Source organism: Nyctereutes procyonoides, unplaced genomic scaffold (assembly GCF_905146905.1).
Source record: "Nyctereutes procyonoides isolate TBG_1078 unplaced genomic scaffold, NYPRO_anot_genome, whole genome shotgun sequence".
NCBI lineage: Eukaryota > Metazoa > Chordata > Mammalia > Carnivora > Canidae > Nyctereutes > Nyctereutes procyonoides.
Genome location: NW_026575049.1, coordinates 13,383,043 through 13,405,604, shown reverse-complemented (window position 1 = coordinate 13,405,604; position 22,562 = coordinate 13,383,043). Strand labels below are relative to the sequence as shown.

Sequence of the window (22,562 nt, the reverse complement as noted above, 5' to 3'; positions counted from 1 at the left end):
CACCTTCGGCCCAGGGCCTGATCCTGGAGACCCAGGATCGAGTCCCATGTCAGGCTCCATGCATGGGGCCTGCTTCTCCCTCTGCCTGTGTCTCTGCCTCGCTCTCTCTCTGTGTCTCTCAATAAATAAATAAATAAAATCTTTTTAAAAAAATATATAATTCGACAAAATCATTTCTATTATTCTATATAGAATAACCTATTTATTGTTCCATAAACTAGGGTTTTCCTAAGTATGGTATATATTCTATTGGTGATTAACTCTTTTAGAAAACTTTCTAATATGAAAAACTTCAAATACATATAAAAGTAGAAAAAACAGCATAATAAAAATGCATTATGTCCATCACACAATTCCATCTATACTAAATAAGCATCTTTACCATTATTTTGGTATCTTTTTGTTTTTTAAGATTTTATTTATTTATTTGAGAGAGAGCATGAGCAGGGAGGAAGGGAGGGGGAGAGGGAGAAGTAGATTCTCTGCTATGGAGAACCCGATGTGGGATTTGATCCCCCGACCTTGGGATCATGACCTGAGCCAAAGGCAAACACTTAACCAACTGTGCCACCTAGGCACTCCTCTGCTATTATTTGGAATCAGATTTTAGACACATAATTTTATTCATATTATTATTTTAATATGATCTCTAACATATAAAGACTTTTTAAAAAAAAAAGAACTTAAAAAAAAAGTATAACCACAACACCGTAATACCTTAAAAATTTTACAATAACCTTTAAAATAAATAATTCAATTTATTTAAACTAAAAGCAAACAAAACACTTCACCCATTTCTCCCACCCCCCAAATCGCTGCTTCTGGCAACCACCAATGCGTTCTCTGTATCTATTAGATTGGTTGTATTTATTCATTTTTAGATTCCACAAGTAAGAAGAATCATATGTTATTTATCTTTTTCTGACCTATTTCATTTAGGATAATACTCTTAAGGTCCATCCATGTTGTCAGAAATGACAAGATTTCATTCTTTTTTACAGCTGAATAATATTCTGCTGTGTATATAATACACCACATTTTCTTTATTCATTCACCCATTGATGGAAACTTAGGTTGTTTCCATAGCTTGGCTATTGTAAATAATGCTGCAGTGAGTAAGGTTTAACTTTCCAAATTAGTGTTTCTGTTTTCTTTGGCTAAATATCCAGAAGTAGAACTGCTGAATCATATTGCGGTTCCATTTTAAATTTTTTGAAGACCCTCCCTCTGTACTGTTTTCCATAGTGGCCAAACAAATTTACATTCCTACCAACAGTGCACAAGGGTTCCCTTTTCTTCACATCCTCACCAACACTTGTTGTTTCTTGCCTTTTTTGATACGAGCCATTCTAACAGACATGAAGTACTAACTTATTTCACTGTAGTTTTGATTTGCATTTCCCTGATAATTAATGATGCAGAACCTCTTTTCATGTTCCTACTGACGGATCTTTGACCAATTTTTTAATTAGATTGTCTGTGGGGTTTTTTCCCATTACATTGTAGGAGTTCTCTTTTTTGTTGTTGTAGGAGTTCTTTATAGATTTTGGATATTAGCCCCTTACAGACACATGATTTGCAAATATTTTCTCCCATTCAGTAAGATGCCTTTTCATTTTATTGATGGTTTCCTTTGCTGGACAGAAACTTTTTAGTTTGATATAGTTCACTTGTTTATTTTTGCTTTTGTTGCTTTTGCTTTTGCTGTCAGATTTAAAAAGTACTTGCTAAGACCTATGTCAAGGAGCTTACTACCTGTGTTTTCTTCTAGGGGTTTCAGGTTCAAGTTTTCAATCCATTTAATTTTTGTGTATGGTGTAAGATAGTGGTCCAGGTTCATTCTTTTGCATGTGGCTGTCCAATTTCCCCAACATCATTTATTGAAGAGACTATCCTTTCCCCGTTGTATACTCTTGGCTTCTTTGTCATAAGTTAACTGACCGTATACGCATGGGTTTCTTTCTGGGCTCTGTATTCTGTTCCACTGATCTGTCTGTTTTTATGTCAATACCACACTGTTTTACTATAGCTCTGTAATACAGTTTGAAATCAGGGAGCATGATGCTGTTAGCTTTGTTCATCTCAAGATTGCTTTGGCTATTCAGGGTCTTTTACAGTTCTATACAAATTTTAGGATTGTGTGTTCTCTTTCTGTGAAAAGTTTCTACATGTTGATTTCTTGTATCCTTCAATGAACCAAATTTATTTATTAGTTCTAACAGTTTCTTGATGGTAGTGTTTAGGATTTTCTTTAGGATTTTGACATATAATATCATCTGTAAGTACTGACAGTTTTACTTCTTTCCTTTCCAATCTGTGTGTCTTTTTGTTTTCCTTGCCTAACTGCTCTGACTAGGGACTTCCAATACTATGTTAAGCAGAATTAAAGTGGTGAGAGTGAGCCTCCTTGTCTTACTCCTGGTCTTAAAGGAGAAGCCTTCACCTTTTCTCCACTGAGTATGATGCTAGCGCTGAGCTCTTTGCATATAACCTTTATATTGAGGTATATTCCCTCTATATCCACTTCGTTTTTATCATAAATGCATGTTGAATTTTGTCAAATGCTTTTTCTGCATCTATTGAGATGATCATATGATTTTATATGGTATAAATCATTTTGTTAATATAGTATATATCACAATGATGAAGTTGTAGATGTCGAACTATCCTTGCATCCCTGGGATAAATCCCATTTCATCATGGTGTATGTGGTCTTTTTAATATATTGTTGAATTCAGTTTGCTAATATTTTGTTGAGGATTTTTGCATCTATGTTCATCAAGGACACTGGTCTATCTTTACTTTTCTTGTAGTGTCCTTGTCTGGCACTGGTACCAGGGTAATGCTAGTCTTGTAAAATAAATTTGGAAGAGTTCCTTCTTCTACTATGTAAGAATTTGAGAAGGACTGGTATTAATTCTTCTTTGAATGTTCAGCAGAATTCACCATGAAGCCATCTGATCCTGGATTTCTGTCGGCAAGTTTTGCATTACTGATTCAATCACCTTACTAGTAATCAGTCTGTTCAGATTTTATGTTTCATTATGATTCAATATTAGTATTTATCCATTTCTTCTAGGGTGTCCAATTTATTAGTATATAATTGTTCACAGCAGTATCTTATGATCCTATGTATTTCTGTGTTACCAGTTGTAAAGTCTTTGCTTTCATTTCTGATTTTGAATCCTCCCTTTTTCTTGGTAAGGCTACCTAGTTTTTTTCAATTTTATCTTCTTAAAGAACCAGCTAGTTTCATCAATCCTTTCTAATACTCTTTTGGTATCTATTTTATTTATTTCTGCTCTGATCCTTGTTGTTCCCTTTCTTATTCTAATTTTGTTCTTTTTCTCATTCCTTGAGATATAATAAAGTTATGTTGTTTGAGACTTTTTTTAAAGTTTTATTTACTTTTTTTTAGTAATCTCTACACTCAACATGGGACTTGACTTCATGACTCAGAGATCAAGAGTCACATGCTCTTTCAATTGTGCCATGCAGGTGCCCCATTTGAGACTTTTTTTTAATTCCTGAGTTAGGTATCACTATGAACTTCCCTCATTTTTTAAAAAAGATTTTATTAAGTAATCTCTATACCCAACATAGGGCTTGAACTCACAACCCTGAGATCAAGAGTTTCACACAGTACTGACTGAGCCAGCCAGGTACCCCTGAAATTCTCTCTCAATACAGCTTTTGCTGCATCCCATAAACGTTGGTATGTTATGCTTATATTTTTGTTTATCTCAAGGTATGTTTTAATTTCTCTTTTGATTTCTTCTTCGACTTGCTGGTTGTTCAGTATAATGTTTTTTCATCTCCACATATTCATGAAATTTTCAGTTTTCTTTGTGTAATTAATTTCTAGCTTTATGCCATTGTGTTTGGAAAAGATGCTTGATATGATTTTAATTCTCTTGAATTTATTAAGACTTGTTTTATGGCTTAACATACAACTGATAAGATGTTCCATTGTGCACTTGGGAAAAATGTGTATTCCATTGTTTTTGGATAGAATGTTCTGTAACTATCTGTTAAGTCCATCAGATTTAACATGTCATTTCAGGCCAGTGTTTCCTTACTGCTTTTCTGTCAGCATAATCCACTGATGTAAGCAGGGTACTAAAGTCCCCCTCCCATTATTTGTATTGCTATTTCTTCCCTTAGGTTGGTTAGTATTTGCTTCATATATATAGGTTCTCCTGTGTTGGGTACACAAGTATTACAAATGTATCTTCTTGTTGGCTTGACTCCTTTATCATTATGTAATGTAGTTCTTTGTCTCTCATTACAGTCTTTGTTTTAAAGTCTATTTTGTCTGATGTAATAATAGCTACTCCAAGTGTCTTCTGGTTTCCATTTGCATGGAACATCTTCCATCCCTTCACTTTCAGTCTCTGTGTGTCCTTATATCTAACCTGAGTCTCTTATAAGGCAGCATATAGATAGGTCTTGGTTTTTTTAATCCATTCAGTCACTCTGTCTTTTGACTGGAGAATTTAGTCCATTTATATTTAAAGTAATTATAGGTATGTGTTTACTGCCATTTTGTATTCTAGCAATTTTTATAATTCCTTTTTCTTTCTTCTTCTCTTGCTCTCTCTTCCTTTGATGATGACCTACTTCAGTGGTATGCTTCTATTCTTTTTATCTTTTGTACGGTTTTTGCTTTGTAGTTACATGAGGCTTACATAAAACAACTTATACCAATCTATTTTAAGTTGATCCCACTTAACATTATTACTCCCCTAACCAATGTTTTATGTTTTTGATACATTTTACATCATTTCATCTTATGTATCCCTCAATTAATTATTGTAAATATGGTTATTTTTACTACTTTTGTCTTCTAACTTTCATACTAGCTTTACAATCAATTAATATCCCACCTTTACTAGATATTTACTTTCCAGTGAGATTTCTCTCATGTGTGCTCTCGTTACTAATTAGTACCCTTTCTTTTAAGGAAAGAAGTCTCTCTAACAGATCTTTAAGGCAAGTTTGGTGATGATAAACTTTAGCTTTTGCTTGTCTGGAAAATTATTTTTCTTCCCTTCTGAATGATAATTTTGTCAGGTAGAGAATTCTTGGTTTCAAGTTTTTTTTCTTTCAGCACTTTGAATATATCATGCCATCCCCTCTGGCCTGCAAAACTACTGCTGAAAGATCTGCTGTAATCTTATAGGGGTTTCCCTTGTATGTAACAAGTTTTTCTCCTCTGCTTTTAATATTATCTCCTTATCTTCTTTATTTTTGACACTTTAATTACAAATGTATCTTTGGTGTGGATCTCTTTAGGTTCCTCTTATTTGGAACTCTAGGCTTCCTAGACTTGGATGCCTGTTTCCTTACTCACGCTGGGAAAGTTTTTAGCCACTATTTTTTCAAATAAGATTTCTGCCTCTTTATCTCTTTTCCTGGGATCCCCAGGATGCAAATATTAGACTGTTTAATGTTGTCCTGTTAAGACCCTTAAGCTATCTTCACTTCTTACATTTTTTTCCTTACCCTTTTCTTTTTAATGCTCTGATTGGGTGAGTGGCACTGCCTTGTCTTTCAGATGACTGATCGTTTCTTCTGATTCATCTAATCTGATGTTCAACACCTCTAGTGAATTTTTCCGTTCAGTTATTATATTCTTCAGCTCTGTGACTTCTTTTTGGTACTTTCTTCTATTTTCCATCTGTTGAAGTTCTCACTATGTTCATCCATTCTTCTCCTCATTTCAGTGATCATTTTTATAACCATTACCTTGAACTACTTCAGGTAAATTACTTATCTCTGTTTTAATTAAGGTTTTTCCTGAGGTTTTTATCTTGTTCTCTCATTTGGAACATACTCCCATTTCTTCTTTTTGTGTGACTCTCCATGTTGCTTTCTATAGAGTAAATGGAGCAAGCTGCTTGTCCAAGCAGCCTATTATATTTTTAATAGCTCCAAGTAGTTGAGGATGTCCCAAGACCTATCAACGTCCCAAAGGGGAGAATCTCAGCACCTAATTCAGAGTGACTGGAAGCCCGATCTTTAGGCATCAGTTTCAAAAGTACGCAAAAATAAGGGTGTCTGTGTGGCTCAGTTGAGTTGAGCCTCTGACTCTGCGTTTCAGCTCAGGTCATCATCTCAGGGTCATGGGATCCAGCCCTGTGTAGGGCTCCATGCTCAGTGCAGTCTGGGATTCTCACTCTTCTCTCCCTCAGTCCCTCTCCCCACTTGTGCTTTCTCTCTCAAATAAACTCTTAAACAAAAAATACTCAAAAGCATGCAAATATATGGTCCTATGGGACTGCAATCATAAGCCCCACTGGCCACCAAGACCAGGTGATCTGGAGGTGCCCCTGGACAGCAGTCACAAAAATTATGGCTCTAGACAAATGTATAAGCTCTTTCCTAGGTGATACAAGCAAGCTAGAATAAGGTAGAAGAAGAGCACCAAGACGGTGCCCAGAGCCTACGGTCCTTGAAAGCAGCTCTATAGGCCACTAAATGTGTTCCAAACCTGAAACTTGTCCCTCAGGCCATAGTCATGATGATTAGCTAACAAGTGTCCATAACAGAAAAATTGAGCTTGTGGGTCTCTTCCTTCATGCTGTGCCCTATGGATAGTAGTTAAGAACTCTTTCTCTATTGGTTACAGTCCCATAGGACCCATGAACATAAGGCCCCATTGGCCACTAGAGCCAGGTAATGTAGAGATGCCCTCTGGTAGCAGTCACAAGAATCAGGAGTGCCAGACAGGCGTATGAGCTCCTTTTTGAGTAACATCAGATATAATAATCCAATAGGACCAAGAATACAAGCTCCCCTGGCCTACAGGTCAAATGATCAAGATGTGTTTCCTACATGGCAGCTGCAAAAACCGGGGCGCCAAATGTGTATAAAAGCTCCTCTCCAGGGGATACAGGTGCTCCAGAACACAGCAAAGGAGAAATACAGCAAAGGGAGACCAGGAAGATGGTGCCTGCCAATCTCCATCCTAAAATAGTATTCCACTAGCAGGCTTCTAGATGTGTGATGCCTTTAATATAAGCAGGTGAGCCTCCCTCATTTGGTGTGATCAGCTGCCTCTGAGCTGGGACCTGGGGCAAATAAGTCTCCATGCAAGCCCTTAAGAGCAGTTTTTCAGACTGCTTCAGTCTTGTGGGTCTTGGGATGTGAGCCACACTAGTTTTCAAAGTTAGATGGGCGAATCATCTCTCATTGACAACTTAAAAGTTAGTGATGCCCATTGTGAGGTTCAAATTCTTTACTCCTTAGGAAGAAGCTATGGGTTTTGAGTTCTCTTCTGGTTGTGGGTCACCACACCAAGGACGGGGCTTATGGCAAGATTGTGTTACGTACTCTTCCATCTCCTTGATGTAGTTTTCTTCTTGTTTGTCCAATATATAGTTGTCATTCAGCCAACCTTCAGGTTTTTTAAAGAGGAAGTTCTTCCATATGTAGCTTTAGACTCAAGTGTGTCCACGGGAGAAGTTGAAGATCTGATGTGACCATTTGAACCAGAACCTCAATAACTTTTTAATATATTTGCTCTACTATTTTTATTTATCTTCTGAAAGTAAGCTCTATGCTCAATGTGGGGCTTGAACTCATGACCCAGAGATCAAGTCACATGCTTTACTGACTGAAATTAGGGTCCAGGTACCCCTTAATAACTTCTTAATACCATCAAATGGTATATACCAGTGAGTATTCATATAGTCCCCACTGTCTGACAAATGTTCTTGTTCACTACTTTCTCAAATCAGGATTGAAATAACCTCCACTGCAGCAAGTTGCTACATCTCTTAAGTTTTTGTATTCTATTTTTATTTTTGATAGTTATGCGTTTAATTTTAATGTGTATTTAGCACATACCCTATCCAATGATTTCACGATTTCATATCCATTAACTACTGCTTGAAACAAAGCTAAAGTAGGTATTTAAGCTTTAAAAAATGAGTTTAAGAAAAAATATTAAATAATAATACTGGTAGATGTGACAAATCCTCAATGTATCACTGAGACTACAAAATATCACTTGAAAAATATTACTGATATTTTTAAAAGAGCTATTTTTCTAAATATGTAAAATCTGAGTATACTTACTTTTACAAAGGTCAAGAAAGAGTTCTTCAATTCCTTTGTTCTGTTTGGCTGAAGTATGATAATGCTTTGCTCCCACAGATTCTGCATACCTTAAAAAAAAGTAACACCAGTGATTGATACAAAAAATTTTCATATTTTTGTCATAACTATTTGAATTTTTTAAGTAGCGATTTTAGTGACTTTTACTAATTAATCCATATTTAGTGAAATTAAGATACACTGAACCAAATTTTACATAAGAACATAAGGATTACAACACTTGAAATTTTTAATTTGGAACCCAAACACTTTAAAAGTTTTTGTGACTATTTGATTATGATAGTTTTCTTTTGCATCACTCTTTACATTTTTTACTAAAATCAAAAAGGAAGTGAGAATGGAATATTTTTAAATGTTGTCAAAAGTCCAGAAATTACCAATGTAAATTTGCTTCACTGAATCCAATAGCTCATATTATATTAAGAGGTTTGAGTAATACCTAAATAGTAAAGCACACTGTGCAAAGAGAAAGAGTGACTAGAGGGAGGGAAAGGGAGAACACTTACGATTCTGCTTCTTGAATGGAAACATGTCTCTCCTTTTCCAAGTCTATTTTATTACCTAGTTTGAAAATAAGAATGCCAAATCTTAATACTGATTCTTTTTTGTAACAAAACTAAGCCAATTCTAAATTCACAAATGTCATTTTAATGACCTGGAAAAATACAAATCCCCATTAGACTTCTACATGTCCTAAAACTATAAGGTAAAACCCTATGATAGAAGGGTTGGTCATGACTGTCAAGGTAAATGCTTCAGCCTCCCTCAGATGGCTCAATGAAGCTGAAGCCTCTGTCAGAGAAAATAACTTTTCCAAAGAGATGGGTACTATTCTTTGATTTATGATAAAATGGAGAACCTAGGAAAATAAACTTAGGATTCTTAGCCAAATGTAAAGGGTCCCAAATCAACATACAGCCAGTCAATAATTAAGCAAGACTATCTTACTATTCATGAAATAGATTAGGCTAGTCCCTTGAACCCTAAGAGTATTTTGGTTTCTTGAATGATATGAACTAGTTAAAGAAAGCATTTAAACATATGGCCTTGGGGCAGCCCAGGTGGCTCTGCGGTTTAGCGCCACCTTCAGCCCAGGGCCTGATCCTGGAGACCTGGGATCGAGTGTCCCACGTTGGGCTCCCTGCAAAGAGCCTGCTTCTCCCTCTGCCTGTGTCTCTGCCTTTCTCTCTCTCTCTCTCTCTCTCTCTCTCTCTCTCTCTGTCTCTCATGAATAAATAAAATCTTAAAAAAAAAGAAAAAAAGCAAACCATACAGCCTTTAGGGACACCTGGGTGGCTCAGTGGTTGAGCATCTGCCTTTGGCTCAGGGTGTGATCTTGGGAGTCCTGGGATCGAGTCCCACATCAGGGTCCCTACATGGAGCCTGCTTCTCCCTCTGCTTATGTCTCTGCCTCTTTGTGTCTCTTATGAATAAATAAAATCTTTAAAAAATAAACATATGGCCTTTAAAGAACTTCAGTACCACAAAGAGGAACCTGTACTGTTTAACACGAGAAAACCTAATATATGCACATCATGCAAATTTAAAATTATGAAAATTAAGCTTAACTCTTCTTAAACAATTGGATAAAACAGATTAGGCTGAAAAGCCACCAGAATAAAAGTGAAGAAACTGCAAAATGTAGATTCTTTATGAAATACAAGGCAGAGGTTAAGGTGAGTTAGCTGGACACACAGAATACTACAGGTAATGGAAATAACAGAAAAAAAGGGGGAAATGCCTTAAGGAAGGATATTTCAAATAAATATTTTCATTTCTTCTATTATAACTTATAAGGGGCGGGGGGAGAAAACCTTTGTAAATAAGGTCATCTTTTCTTGGAACCTTAGAGAATCTAGAAGACAATTTCAGATAAGGACTGAAGTAAGCACCCAAAGAAAAATGCAATGCTTATAACTGAGAAGTGCAAGCCCAGAGGTTCTGTATATGCAGGGCCTCAAATAACCCCAGCACCCAATCATGGGCAGTTGCAGGTAACTATCTGACACCATAGCCAAAGCATTAGAAGGAAACAGACTATACTAAAGCTCAATGATTACCAACAGATTCAGTAATGAACTCTTCCTTCTTTGAATAATTATCTATTTGGCTCAGCAAGAAGAACATATTAGTTCTGATTTCTTACATTGTATTTGTCAATAAAATTTTAAATTTGCTAAATACTATAGCCAATATACCTGATAGTCACCAGAAGAAAAACAAGTTGTTTTATGCTATGAAGAATGCAAAAAGCACCACCTAGTGGCTGGTGGTTCCAACAACAGAGGCACAAGATTCTCCCACTCTAAAAAGGTAAAACAGGAGACTTGTCCCAATTAATTAAAACCCCTATGTTGTTCTTCTCAATCTTTAATACTTCTGCTTTCAAATTCTACCAGAATTATCAACTTTTTTTTTAAATGAGGAGAGAGAAAGATAATTTAAGTACTGCCTCAAACAAATATTTGGGGATAATTATTCAGATACTGCTTTCTTCTCTAAAAATATTTTAAACTGACCTAACTTTAATAAATTTAGTCATCATTAAAACAGGTACCTATTTTAATAACCTAATTATTCTTTTAAACAAAAACGTTTTGTTGACCACTATTTCTTTCAATAATCAGTGTTAATAAAAGGATAATAAAAGTCTCAAAAAACTATTTTGGTGACTGATAGCTTTCCAAAACTCAAAACCTAATTTTTTTTAAAATGCAAGACATCTAAAGGATTAAGGCTTTGACACTCATCTATCTCAATACTACTATGCATCTATATAGGGAACTAATAGGCTTCAAACATCTGAAAACAAGGATTACCACCAAGCAAAGTACAGTACAATAAAGATTAGGGGGGGAAAAGGACTAAAGCTATTGGAGAGGAAGGGGGAAAGCCGCCCTGTTAAGAACAGTGCAAACTTTATCTTCTTTATAAATACACATTTAAATTAAGAACATGAAAGGAATATACCCATTGCTAAGGGCAGATGTCCTAATGGAAATAAAGGGCTAGAACCCTATTTGGCTTAGATTGGATGGTATATGGGCTAGTCAAAAGAAGCTTTCAATGGCTTTAAACATGATAAAACTTGTTTGTTTGTTTTTTTATGTCCTGGATCATTTCATAACTATATAACTTGGGGAAAATTACTAACCCTCTCTTAGTATCACTTTATACAAAGGTAGCTAACAAACTTAGCATAGTTGATGTGAAAATATGATGTAAAAGTCCTGGTATATAGTACATGCTCAATAAAGAGTTGTTAATATAACCTATATCATCAGAGTGAATGATCAAATGGAAAATTATTACTGTTATGAGAAAATTAAAGCCCATGATAGGCAACACACTTTTTACTATCACCCTGCTGGCGTCATCTAGTTAATCCGACACTCTAGAAAGTCTTCCTTTAAGATCCCTCCACCCCCAAATTTAGTTAGGTTTGCTTTAATGCTATCACAGCACTCTGTATTTCCCCCTTCATAGCATTTACTGTAATATACAATAATAGCATGTTTTTCTCCCTCTCTCTACAAGATAAGCTCTGGGAAGACAAGGACCATATCTATGTCATTCACTTATTCTTATACTGGTAACACAGTAAGCAATATAGTCCTGGTTAAGAATATAGGCTTGATATAGCAGATAAACCAAAGTTAAAAACCCTGGTCTACCTCTAACTAGCTATGTACTTTGGAAAGTATCAAGCTCTCAGCCCACTTTTCATGTGTGAAATGGAAATGGCAACAATCAGTACCTTTCTGTAGTGTTATCAGAAAACTTAATGAAAGCATAAATGTATAGTTCTTAGAACAGTAACTAGAACTCAATAAATGGTGACTTTTTGTTTAATAAACATACGTATGTTAAGGACAGACTAGAAGCAAAATGTTATCAAGTAGAGCAACCACAGCTAAAAGTACTAATCAAGGGATCCCTGGGTGGCGCAGCGGTTTGGCGCCTGCCTTTGGCCCAGGGTGCGATCCTGAAGACCCAGGATTGAATCCCACATCGGGCTCCCAGTGCATGGAGCCTGCTTCTCCCTCTGCCTGTGTCTCTGCCCCTCTCTCTCTCTCTCTCTCTGTGACTATCATAAATAAATAAAAATAAAAAAATAAAAAATAAAATTAAAAAATTAAAAAATAAAAAAAAGTACTAATCAATGGAGTAACTAAAACTGAAAGGGAAAAAAATCTCTGCTAGCAAAGTATGGGGTTTTCCATTACTGGTTATCACATTATAAGTAGTTTACATAAGGATCTAGAAAGTTAAGTATTTAATTTACGTGAAAAACCTAGTGAACCATGTTACATGAAAAGATTCAGAAACATGACAAGTTGAAATCCTACACTTAGGTTTAAATAACTTAATTATACAAGCAAAAGATGGAAAAAGCTTGACAGAAGAGCAATACTTACAAAAAAGTGATTCAGATTTCTCTTAACCATAATCTATGTAAAAGAGACATTGAATTGAGATGCTAAATAGTATATGCAATCGTGGGCAACACTGGTAGAATGATAATGGGAGAATTTTTAAAAGAGAGGGCCACTTAAGTATACATTGACTCAACAATGTTTGGATTCTAGTGTTCAAGTGTAGAAAACACACTTATACAATGAAATAAACCTAAGAAAAAATAATCAGGATGATAAGAATGTCTACAAGTTAGACCAAATGAAAAATAATCAAAGACCAGAGAATATAGGCTTCAGGTGAATTGTCCAAATGTTTGAAGGGCTGTCTTATTTAGAGGAAAAGGAACAAATATTTGTCAAATGACTTCTCTATGCCAAGTGATCTCCAAATCATTATTTAATTTTCATCACAATCTTGAGAAGTTGCTTTATTATTTTGAATTTATCAATAAAGAACAAATAAACACTGGACTACTATAAAAAATAGAATGAGGGACGCCTGGGTGGCTCAGCGGTTGAGTGTCTGCCTTCGGCTCAGGGTGTGATCCTGGTCCAGGGATCGAGTCCTGCATCGGGCTTCCTGCGGGGAGCCTGCTACTCCCTTAGTCTATCTCTCTGCCTCACCCTCTGTGTCTCAAATGAATGAATGAAGGAATGAATGAATGAATGAATGAATGAATGAATAAATAAATAAATAAATAAATAAATAAATAAATAAAAAAATCTTAAAAAAAAAAAAAGGAATGAAAATCAATATACGGAAAAATAATGCGGACAGCCCCAGCGGCTCAGCGATTTAGCGCCGCCTTTAGCCTAGGGCGTGACCCCGGGGTCCCACATCGAGCTCCCTGCATGGAGCCTGCTTCTCCCTCTGCCTGTGTCTCTGCCTCTCTCTGTATGTCTCTCAATAAATAAAATCTTTAAAAAAATAATAATAATGTAATGCCTACCAATAACAAAAGGATAAATTATGGAATATTTATAAAAGTACGAGAGAGCAAAGAGAATAAAATGAACTATAAAAACAAAAACATAGAGGAATCCTGCAAACATAATCTAAAGCAAAAAAAAACAAAAAAACAAAAAAACAAAAAAAAAAAAACAAGAGTTCATACTATATAATTTCATTTATATAAAATTCTACAAAACTAGTCCATACAGTAAAGACAGTGTCTGGAGGTGGGTGATGGTGACAGGAAGGCAGCTGGAGAAGTGTTGAGATGAAAAAGAATCACAGGTGAGACCTCTAAGTTACTGGTTACACAGATATATTAACTTTGTGAAATTTTCCTTTTGTGATAAATAGGCTCTCAAAATTCTTTCAACAATGAATTACAACTAAAATTCCATGTCACACTGCCAACAGAAAAGGAGAGCTTTTTATGCTTTATACCAATCATTAATAAACATTATATAACATTAAAATGAGGATTATCTGACACTACTTGGGACAATAAGCTACCAGATCCAATATTCCTAAACCTTCTTATAATATGAACATGAATAATATATAGTTACTTATATATACTTATTAAATTACTTATATAATTAATTACTCATAACCTTCATCCACCTATTTTTTGAAAAATGTTACTTTGTAACCTTGGTGAAGTAAACTCTTGAGGCTTAAGTATATGTTAGCCATTTCTTTCCCTCCTCTGAGAGATAACCAGAATCCCAAATGATCAAATCTTTAGTCATTCATACTGTGGCCACTTCCACTCCCACTAAGTCCCAGATACCAGACAAAACCAGACTAAAGACCACCTAACGCTTTGACCTCAATTTCCATGTGGTCTACTACTACAGGGTTCCATTCCGAAATACTCCTGCCATCTAACCTAACATCTAGCTTCTAGACTTAAAAGGAGGTCAGATCATTTCCTTGGCTGAAGCCCAGACATGCACCCTGATGTGGAACTGTAGAGTTTACCAATCTAATGATGATAAAATGTAAGAAATGTAAATTTTAATTTAAAAAAAAAAATCCTTGGGGCTCCTGGGTGGCTCAGTTGGTTAAGCGTCTGTCTTTGGCTCAGGTCAGGATCCAATAGTTCTGAGATGGAGCCCTGCACTGAGCTCTCTGCTCAGCAGGGAGTCAGCTCCTCCGGCTCCCTTTGCCCCTCTCCCAAGCGCTCTCTCACTCTATCTCAATAAATAAAATCTTAAAAAATAAATAAATAAGATAAAAATTCTTTAAAAAGTCAAATGTGACCACATCGACCATTACAACTGACCTGGTTTCTTCTAGGCCATTTTACTCTACCAATCATGCAGAAAAGAAGAAAGACGACAGCATGAGGCTATTCATCATAGGGATTAATACCAACGCACAGGAGTCAGAATGACTTCAATTCGTATCCCATCTCTGACAGCTACTTGATACTGTACAAGTTACTAAATATCTCCAGGACACAGCTTCCTCTGGAGAGAGGAATTTTTCCATAAAAATATAAGGATTACATGAGATGATGTCTACTAAGAACACAGCATAGTGTCTGGTATACTTCACTGCTCAATAGTTATCACAGAAATAATCATCTAAAGGAAAAGGAAACCAAAGAGAAATTCCAGAAGTCCAAGAGTGCGTTCTAGAGCTCCTTCATTCTACCCAGAGTATTCCTCTACCTTCGTATCAAGAACTACTCATACCTTGGGAGTCAAATTTGTCAAAAACGTATATAGTTAAATGTATAAAACAAGAACAGTAGCCTTAGTCGTTACTTTTATTTTAAAGTAGTTTCTAAACTTTTTTCCTAAAGAAAATCTAACAGTAAAAAAAAAAACCTAAAGAGCAAATCGAAGCAAGGCTGGGAGTTGAAACTTTACATGGTTAGTTTCCCACTTGCTCCCCAAGGTCTTCCCTGAAGTTTGAATCTCCTGAAAGAGGACTTACAAATCGTAAGTTATTCTAAAACATTAAAATATCACTCTTCTTCCTTTCTCATGTAACTTTAAAAATTAGAATTACTTATTTGCTATTCTCTAATAAAACATTAAGGAAACAGAGCACTTTTTTTTTTTTGAAACAGAGGACATCTTTTTAAAAAAAGTGATGATGCTTACCAACTATACATAAACAGATTTCATTTCCCAACATCTTCCGTAATTCTTTGACCCAGTTTTTTACCTGTGTATACAAAAGAGTAAGTATTAAAATAAATCCTGTTACAACTACCATTACAATACCTCAAACTCCACATTGTCAAAACACCACAGGATTTGTCTAACAGCCCATATATTTAGTTACTAGAAATGATTAATTGTAGGATCATTTATTGACAAACTATATTGCAAATCACAACATAACAAACATCCAATGGAATGATTTCTCTCTATATCTGTATAGAGGTATAGACAAAAACACGACTAACTTTAAATTTTCATAAATGTTTCACAGATTTTGCTAGAGCAAAAGCATATCAACTCCAGCCTCTGATAACAAATGCTTGTAGAGTCACTTTGGACTTAAGAACATCAATCTTTAAATTAAAAGTCTTTTGTACTCCAATGGGTTCCAAATTAGAGGGCATAGAAGCTTCTATGTTACACACTTAAAAGGAGGAAAAAAACGTATATGGGCACCAAAAAGAGTACCAAAATAAACTTTTATACTTTAGTGTAGGACAGGTGTGTTCAACTTCAACACTACTGATATTTTGGCTCAGGTTAATTCTTTATTGTGAGGAACTGTCTTGTGCAATGTATAATTAGCATCCCTGGCCTCCTACCTACTAGGTATCAGAACCACCCTCCAGCTGGGATAACCAAAGATGTCTCCAGACATTGCCATACCCTGGTGGAGAACCACTGGTATACAAAGACTCCAATAACAAAGAGATTCTTCACTATGGAAGAAGCACAGGAGTAGGCACAGTTGGAGAGTACCTTCAAATTAAATAAATTAATCTTTTGAACTCATGATTTTAAATATACTGATTACAATAAAATAGGATAAAGAACAAACTTGAATACCTCCTTTCATTTTTTTGTAATGGAATTTAATTTCCATGTAATCAAATCACACAGAACTTATACATCTTCCTAAAAAAAATACATACACATCTTTAAACTACAAAAGTTACATTAAATATGTGGTAAGTAAGCACTTGCCAGACATCTGATCCTACAATATAAATATAACAGTTCCACACTGCTGTTCTCTGCAAGAACGCAGAGGAACTGTGTTTAGTAAACCCCAAACCTTAGTAAAAGCAAAGGTTATCTCTCTCAGAGCACTGAACCACAGTTTTCTCAGTACAGCCCCATCTTTTTGTTTCATTTACATGTGTACATGAAGCTTTAGAAAACTACTAAACTTACATACCTAGTTGATGTCCCATAAGAAAAATGTGACAATTAGATATAAATTGTACATCATCATCATTTCTAAGGAAACATACCAGAATCAAATTATGTATTCCTCTACTCCCTGGATAGGTAGTATCATAACCTACTAAATTTAACCAATTTTTTAAAAAAATTTGCTATTCATCTGCAATTAGATCCCCTCTGCAGGCATCCTATTCATTACCCCCATACGTTCTGTGGTGAGTTAGAGATGGTCACAAATTCTTTACAAATCCTCTCATCAAGAGGTAGAGTCTATTACCCTTCTGTTTGAAGCTAGGCTAGTCTTGTAACTTGCTTTGACCAAGAGAATGTGGTAGAAGTAATGCTATGCCAGTTCCAGACTTAGGCCTTAAGACGGCCTGGCAGCTACTCTTGGGATCCCGATGTCCTATAAACAGCTTAGTCTAGAATATGGAATGAGGGAGCATGTGGAGAGAGCACTGGAGGATGAGACACCAGATGGGAGTGAGAGGCCATATGGAGAAGAACAAGCCTTTCTAGATAGTCCTGGCCCAACCAAATTCCAAGTTCATTGGAGTGACTCCAATGATACCACATAACTTTCCCAGTCAACTCACAAAATCATGAGAAATAATAAAACATTGGTTTAAGCCACCAAGTTCTGGGGGTCTTGTTATGCAGAAAGAGATAAATGGTCACTTTTCAATCTAAAAAACTTAACCTTCTCTTATAATCAATAAAACAAACCATTTCTATTCATTTCAAAACGCAGGAAGGGACAACAAATGACAGCTCACATATTTTTCAAGTATCATTAAACCTGCAAGTTACTTATTATTTCCTTTTTCTACTCCTTGAACTAAATTTTCCCATATGTAATAATCCAAGGACTAACTTGTATAGTTGTTTCATCAGCTAAATACTGAAAAACAAATGAAAAAAAAAAAAAAAAAAGATAACTCACCTGAAACTAAAATGGCAAGTGATTTCAACAGGAACAGAACAAACCTGTAACTCAAGGTAAGTAAACTTTCTGCCTTGGAAATTAATCCTTTTAGTTACATACCCTTCACAAATTTATTCCAAGAGGGGCTTTAGGAGGAAGGGTGAAATAAATAATTAATCACCACCCTGTGATGAGAATTCAGAGAGAAGTTTAATCAATTTATTTTTGGTTCCAAACAACTTTAAAAATTCTACATTTCTGGTGTATGTTTAAAAGAGGGGGGACGCCTGGGTGGCTCAGCGGGGATGCCTGGGTGGCTCAGCGGTTGAGCATCTGCCTTTGGCTCAGGGCCTGATCCCAAATCCTGGGATCGAGTCCCACGTCGGGCTCCTTGCATGGAGCCTGCTTCTCCTCCCTCTGCCTGTGTCTCTGCCTCTCTCTCTCTATGTCTCTCATGAATAAATAAATAAAATCTTAAAAAAAAAAAGACACAGGACCAATAGTTTTAAAAATAAAAATAAATAAATGAATGAATGAATGAATGAATGAATGAATGAGGGGTGACAGGGCAGCCCAGGTGGCTCAGCGTTTAGCACCACCTTCAGTCCAGGGCGTGATCCTGGAGACCCAGGATCAAGTCCCACATCAGGCTCTCTGCATGGAACCTGTTTCTCCCTCTGCCTGTGTCTCTGCCTCTAGCTCTCTCTGTGTCTCTCATGAATAAATAAATAAAATCTTTAAAAAAAAAGGGGGGGGGGGTGACAGGTGCCTGGGTGGCTTAGTTGGGTTAAGCATCTGCCTTCGGCTTAGGTCATGATCCTGGGTCCTGAAATTGAGCACTGCGTAGCGGTCCCTGCTCAGCAGAGAATCTGCTTTCCCTTCTGCTCCTCCTCCTCCTTGTTCCCTCTCTCTAATAAATAAATAAAATCTTTTTATTTTTTTATTTTTTATTTATTTATGATAGTCACACACACAGAGAGAGAGAGGCAGAGACATAGGCAGAGGGAGAAGCAGGCTCCATGCACCGGGAGCCCGATGTGGGATGCGATCCTGGGTCTCCAGGATCGCGCCCTGGGCCAAAGGCAGGCGCCATACCGCTGTGCCACCCAGGGATCCCATAAATAAAATCTTTAATAAAAAAGAGAGAGAGGGTGAAAAATAATGAAAAAGGTTTAAAATAAATACTACCTAGAATGTGCTTTTAATTTTATATTCTATCCTCCAGGACACTTAGTAAGAAAAAAGAGCTTAAACTTGATTTAGCTCCCTAATTGTCAAAAGGAAAAGCTAAATCAAGTTTAAGCTCTTTTTCCTCTTTACAATTAGGGAGCCTATGCAGCTATACCAAGTATTTATGTGCCTAGTGTATATGGAATCAAGAAATAAGTGTGATTTTTCTTTAAAATGGAGAAAAAACAAGCCCCTTGATTTTTATAGTTTTATTTTAAATTATTTCCCTTTCCTAAGATCTGAGAAAGCATTGTGATAAACAGTAACTGTTATTCACAATGTAAACATAAATTAAATACCGCATCAAGAAATATGAGTGGTAACCATTGATGCACAAGTTTTACTTTCAAAACCAAGACTAATCACAATTAGCAAACAATAGCATGTGAATGGAAACTTGAAAAATTAGTGTTATTCTATTTAAGTAATCGATCCATAAGTAAATAGAATACCTTCTGAAAGGAATCTTCATCTGTTATATCATAAACTAAAATAGCTCCATTTGAATCTCTGTAGTAAATTGGACCCAATGCATGGAATCTCTCTTGACCTGCTGTATCCTAAGTAAAGCAACAAACACTTATTAGATCAGAAGAAAAAAATACATCTGCTGTTGCAACTATAATAAACTTTTGATTAACTGGAAAGTGGGGTAGATAACTTCAAAGCACTGTTAAAAGGAAAAAAAAACATTTTATAAAATTTATAAATTTTATAAAAATTTATGTTACAAACAGTATTTAATGTTTTACCATTATACAAAAGTTACTTTACCCTTCCCAACCCTCTTACTCCTCAGCAAACTTCCCACCCCCACTAAAAAAAGCTTATTTGTCAGAGGATCAGAATGCCCAAGATGGTATTATAAGCCAGGAATAAGCCTTGCCCTAAATTTAGGTTCCCCACAGAGGAAGAAGATAAGGAAAGAGCACATACCAGGACTACTGGCCAAAAGATACTCTGATGCATTACCCTTGCCCTACTCTCCCCTAGCCATTCCCTTGAAAAGTGGGAATGGAAACACAGAGGGGAAGACAGACCAGTCAGGCTGTCTATCCACCCTGTACTTTCTCTGACATGGAATCCCTCTGAGTTTACCCTTCTCCCAGCTCAAAGGTTATGATATGTAATATTCATGTATACAACTGTATAATTCTTAGCCTGATTTAGAAAAAATGTTCATTAAAAAACTTTTTTTAAAAATCCAGAAATTCAAATTCCTATTCCTTGAGCCAATTAGTTATTGAAATACAAAGAATAGCAGAAGTCTTTTCTCAATCAATGGAAAAGATTAACTTACCCATATAGCAAGGTTTACTCTTTTCCCACCAATATTTAACTTCTTCGTTAAGAATGATGCCTAAGAAAAGAGATACACATTAAACAATATTTCATATAAAATGTTTCTTACCCTAAAAATTATAGATGGAATAATAATCTCAATATGAAATTCAAATTATCTGGGAGAAAAAGTAATCAGAGTTATTAATGACCAAAAATTATTTTCATGGAAGGCAGAAAATTATTTTATTCTAATCTAAAAAAAATGGTATTTTGTTTTATGATTACAAGCTATGAAAAACAGAATGAAAAATGTGGCTCCTGGTTGGCTCTGTTGGTAGAGCATGTGATCTCAGGGGTCACGAGTTCAAGTCCCATGTTGGGCATGGAGCCTACTTAAATAAAAACAAACAAAAAGATTTTTTGAAAAAGAAAGGAAAAATGGTAATTAAATATTTTCTTAGATTTTCCCCATAAATTTTTTTTCTTTTTTAAAGATTTTATTTATTTATTCATAGAGACAGAGAGACCGGGGGGGGGGGGGGGCAGAGACACAGGCAGAGGGAGAAGCAGGCTCCATGCAGGGAACCCGATGTGGGACTCGATCCTGGGTCTCCAGGATCACACCCCGGGCTGCAGGAGGCGCTAAACTGCTGCACCACCAGGGCTGCCCAAATTTCTTCTTAAAGCATTTACTTTTTATTTATTTAAATTCAATTAGCCGACATATTTTCTTAGAACATTTATTTATTTATTTATTTATTTATTTATTTATTTATTTAATGAGAGAGAGAGAGAGAGAGAGAGAGAGAGAGGCAGAGGCACAGGCAGAGGGAGAAGCAGGCTCCATGCACCGGGAGCCCGATGTGGGATTCGATCCCGGGTCTCCAGGATCGCGCCCTGGGCCAAAGGCAGGTGCCAAACAGCTGCGCCACCCAGGGATCCCTCTTAGAGCATTTAATTTGAGATCATCTTACCTATTCATTATAGAAAGAGCTAAGAGATTTCTAAATAAGATAGTAGATATATTAACTGGTAATTGACTCAACTGTATGAATAACACTATTATTTGAAATATTCCTGCAATTATTTTATGATTCAATTATTTAACCTGTATCTGATAATTATACCAGGTACTTATGTCACAGAAATGAAACAGTTCCAGTCTTCAAGGAGTTTATAAACTATAGAAGAAATAAATATGTAAAGAACAGTATTATGACAAATTGTTAAAATGGGAGGGTTTTGCCAAGTATATTCTAAAGAGAGTCTTGAGTCAAAAAAAAAAAAATTAAGTTAAAAATAAAATAAAATAAAATAAAATAGTCCTGAGAAAGGAAGTGTAAAGTTGGCCTGGATGAGTCAAAGAAGGCTTCAGAGAGATGGTGATGATGCCCCTTTAGGAGTAGTAGGGGCTTTTCCAACAGATGGGTGAGGCCACTGAAGCCTGAAAGACATAACTCCCTCCCCATGAAGAACTCTAAGTTAGTTTGGTCAATGCCAGAGATGAGACTACGAAGATAGGCTAAGGCTGAATAAATTTTAAGAAGTGCTAAGGTTCCATGTCTAGATGTATGGACTTTATTTTGTGATTAAAAGTAAACAGATTACTCTGTTCCAAGACACTACACGTGTATTTTTTTTTTTTTTTAGTGTGTACTACAGTCAGATTTGGGAAATGCAGCATGTTGTTCTATATTCCCTTTGTACATTCAAAATATACATTAGCACCCTAAGATTCTGCCAAAAGAAAAGCTAACTACATCTATACAAGCATTTCCCAAACTTGTCTGACCTGCTTCCCTGGAGAAACGCTTAACTTATCCTAAGGAATAAGTGTTAAAAAGAATACTACTGCTGAGGATGGAGAATCACTGAAGGATTCTGAAGCAGTGGGGAAGTATAACATCTATATTTTAAGAGAATCCTGTGGGATAGGAAGGGAGGGTAGACTGGAAAGGACATGTCTAAACCTGGAGACAGGAGGTGATTACTAAGTTGGAGAGAAAAACAAAATGGGCCTGCATCAAGTCCACAAAGATAGAAAAGAGAAAACAGAATTCAGAGTAATTGAGAAGAAATATAATCAGAATCCAGAGTCAGCTGACATATTTTAAAAAAAGGAATAGAGAGCCAAGTCTAAAGCTATGCAGACACAGTCACAGTCAGGTGTACCTATATAAAACAAAGTACAGAGAAGTAAGGTATAACAGAAAAAATACTAGGATGGTGAATTATCACTGAAGGAGGAG

General features: G+C 35.9%; 1 protein-coding gene across 1 annotated transcript in view; it reads right to left on the bottom strand.

Moving 5' to 3' along the window:
• The window catches only part of RAB21 (RAB21, member RAS oncogene family), a 42,233-nt gene that overhangs the window by 7,543 nt on the left and 12,128 nt on the right, over window positions 1-22,562 (bottom strand). Inside the window, exons 2-6 of the mRNA XM_055328851.1 lie at window positions 20,330-20,389; window positions 19,482-19,589; window positions 15,606-15,669; window positions 8,628-8,682; window positions 8,083-8,171 (exon numbers count right to left, since the gene is read on the bottom strand). Of these exons, the coding sequence (XP_055184826.1) occupies window positions 8,083-8,171; window positions 8,628-8,682; window positions 15,606-15,669; window positions 19,482-19,589; window positions 20,330-20,389 (376 nt within the window). The remainder of the gene's footprint in view (window positions 1-8,082; window positions 8,172-8,627; window positions 8,683-15,605; window positions 15,670-19,481; window positions 19,590-20,329; window positions 20,390-22,562) is intronic.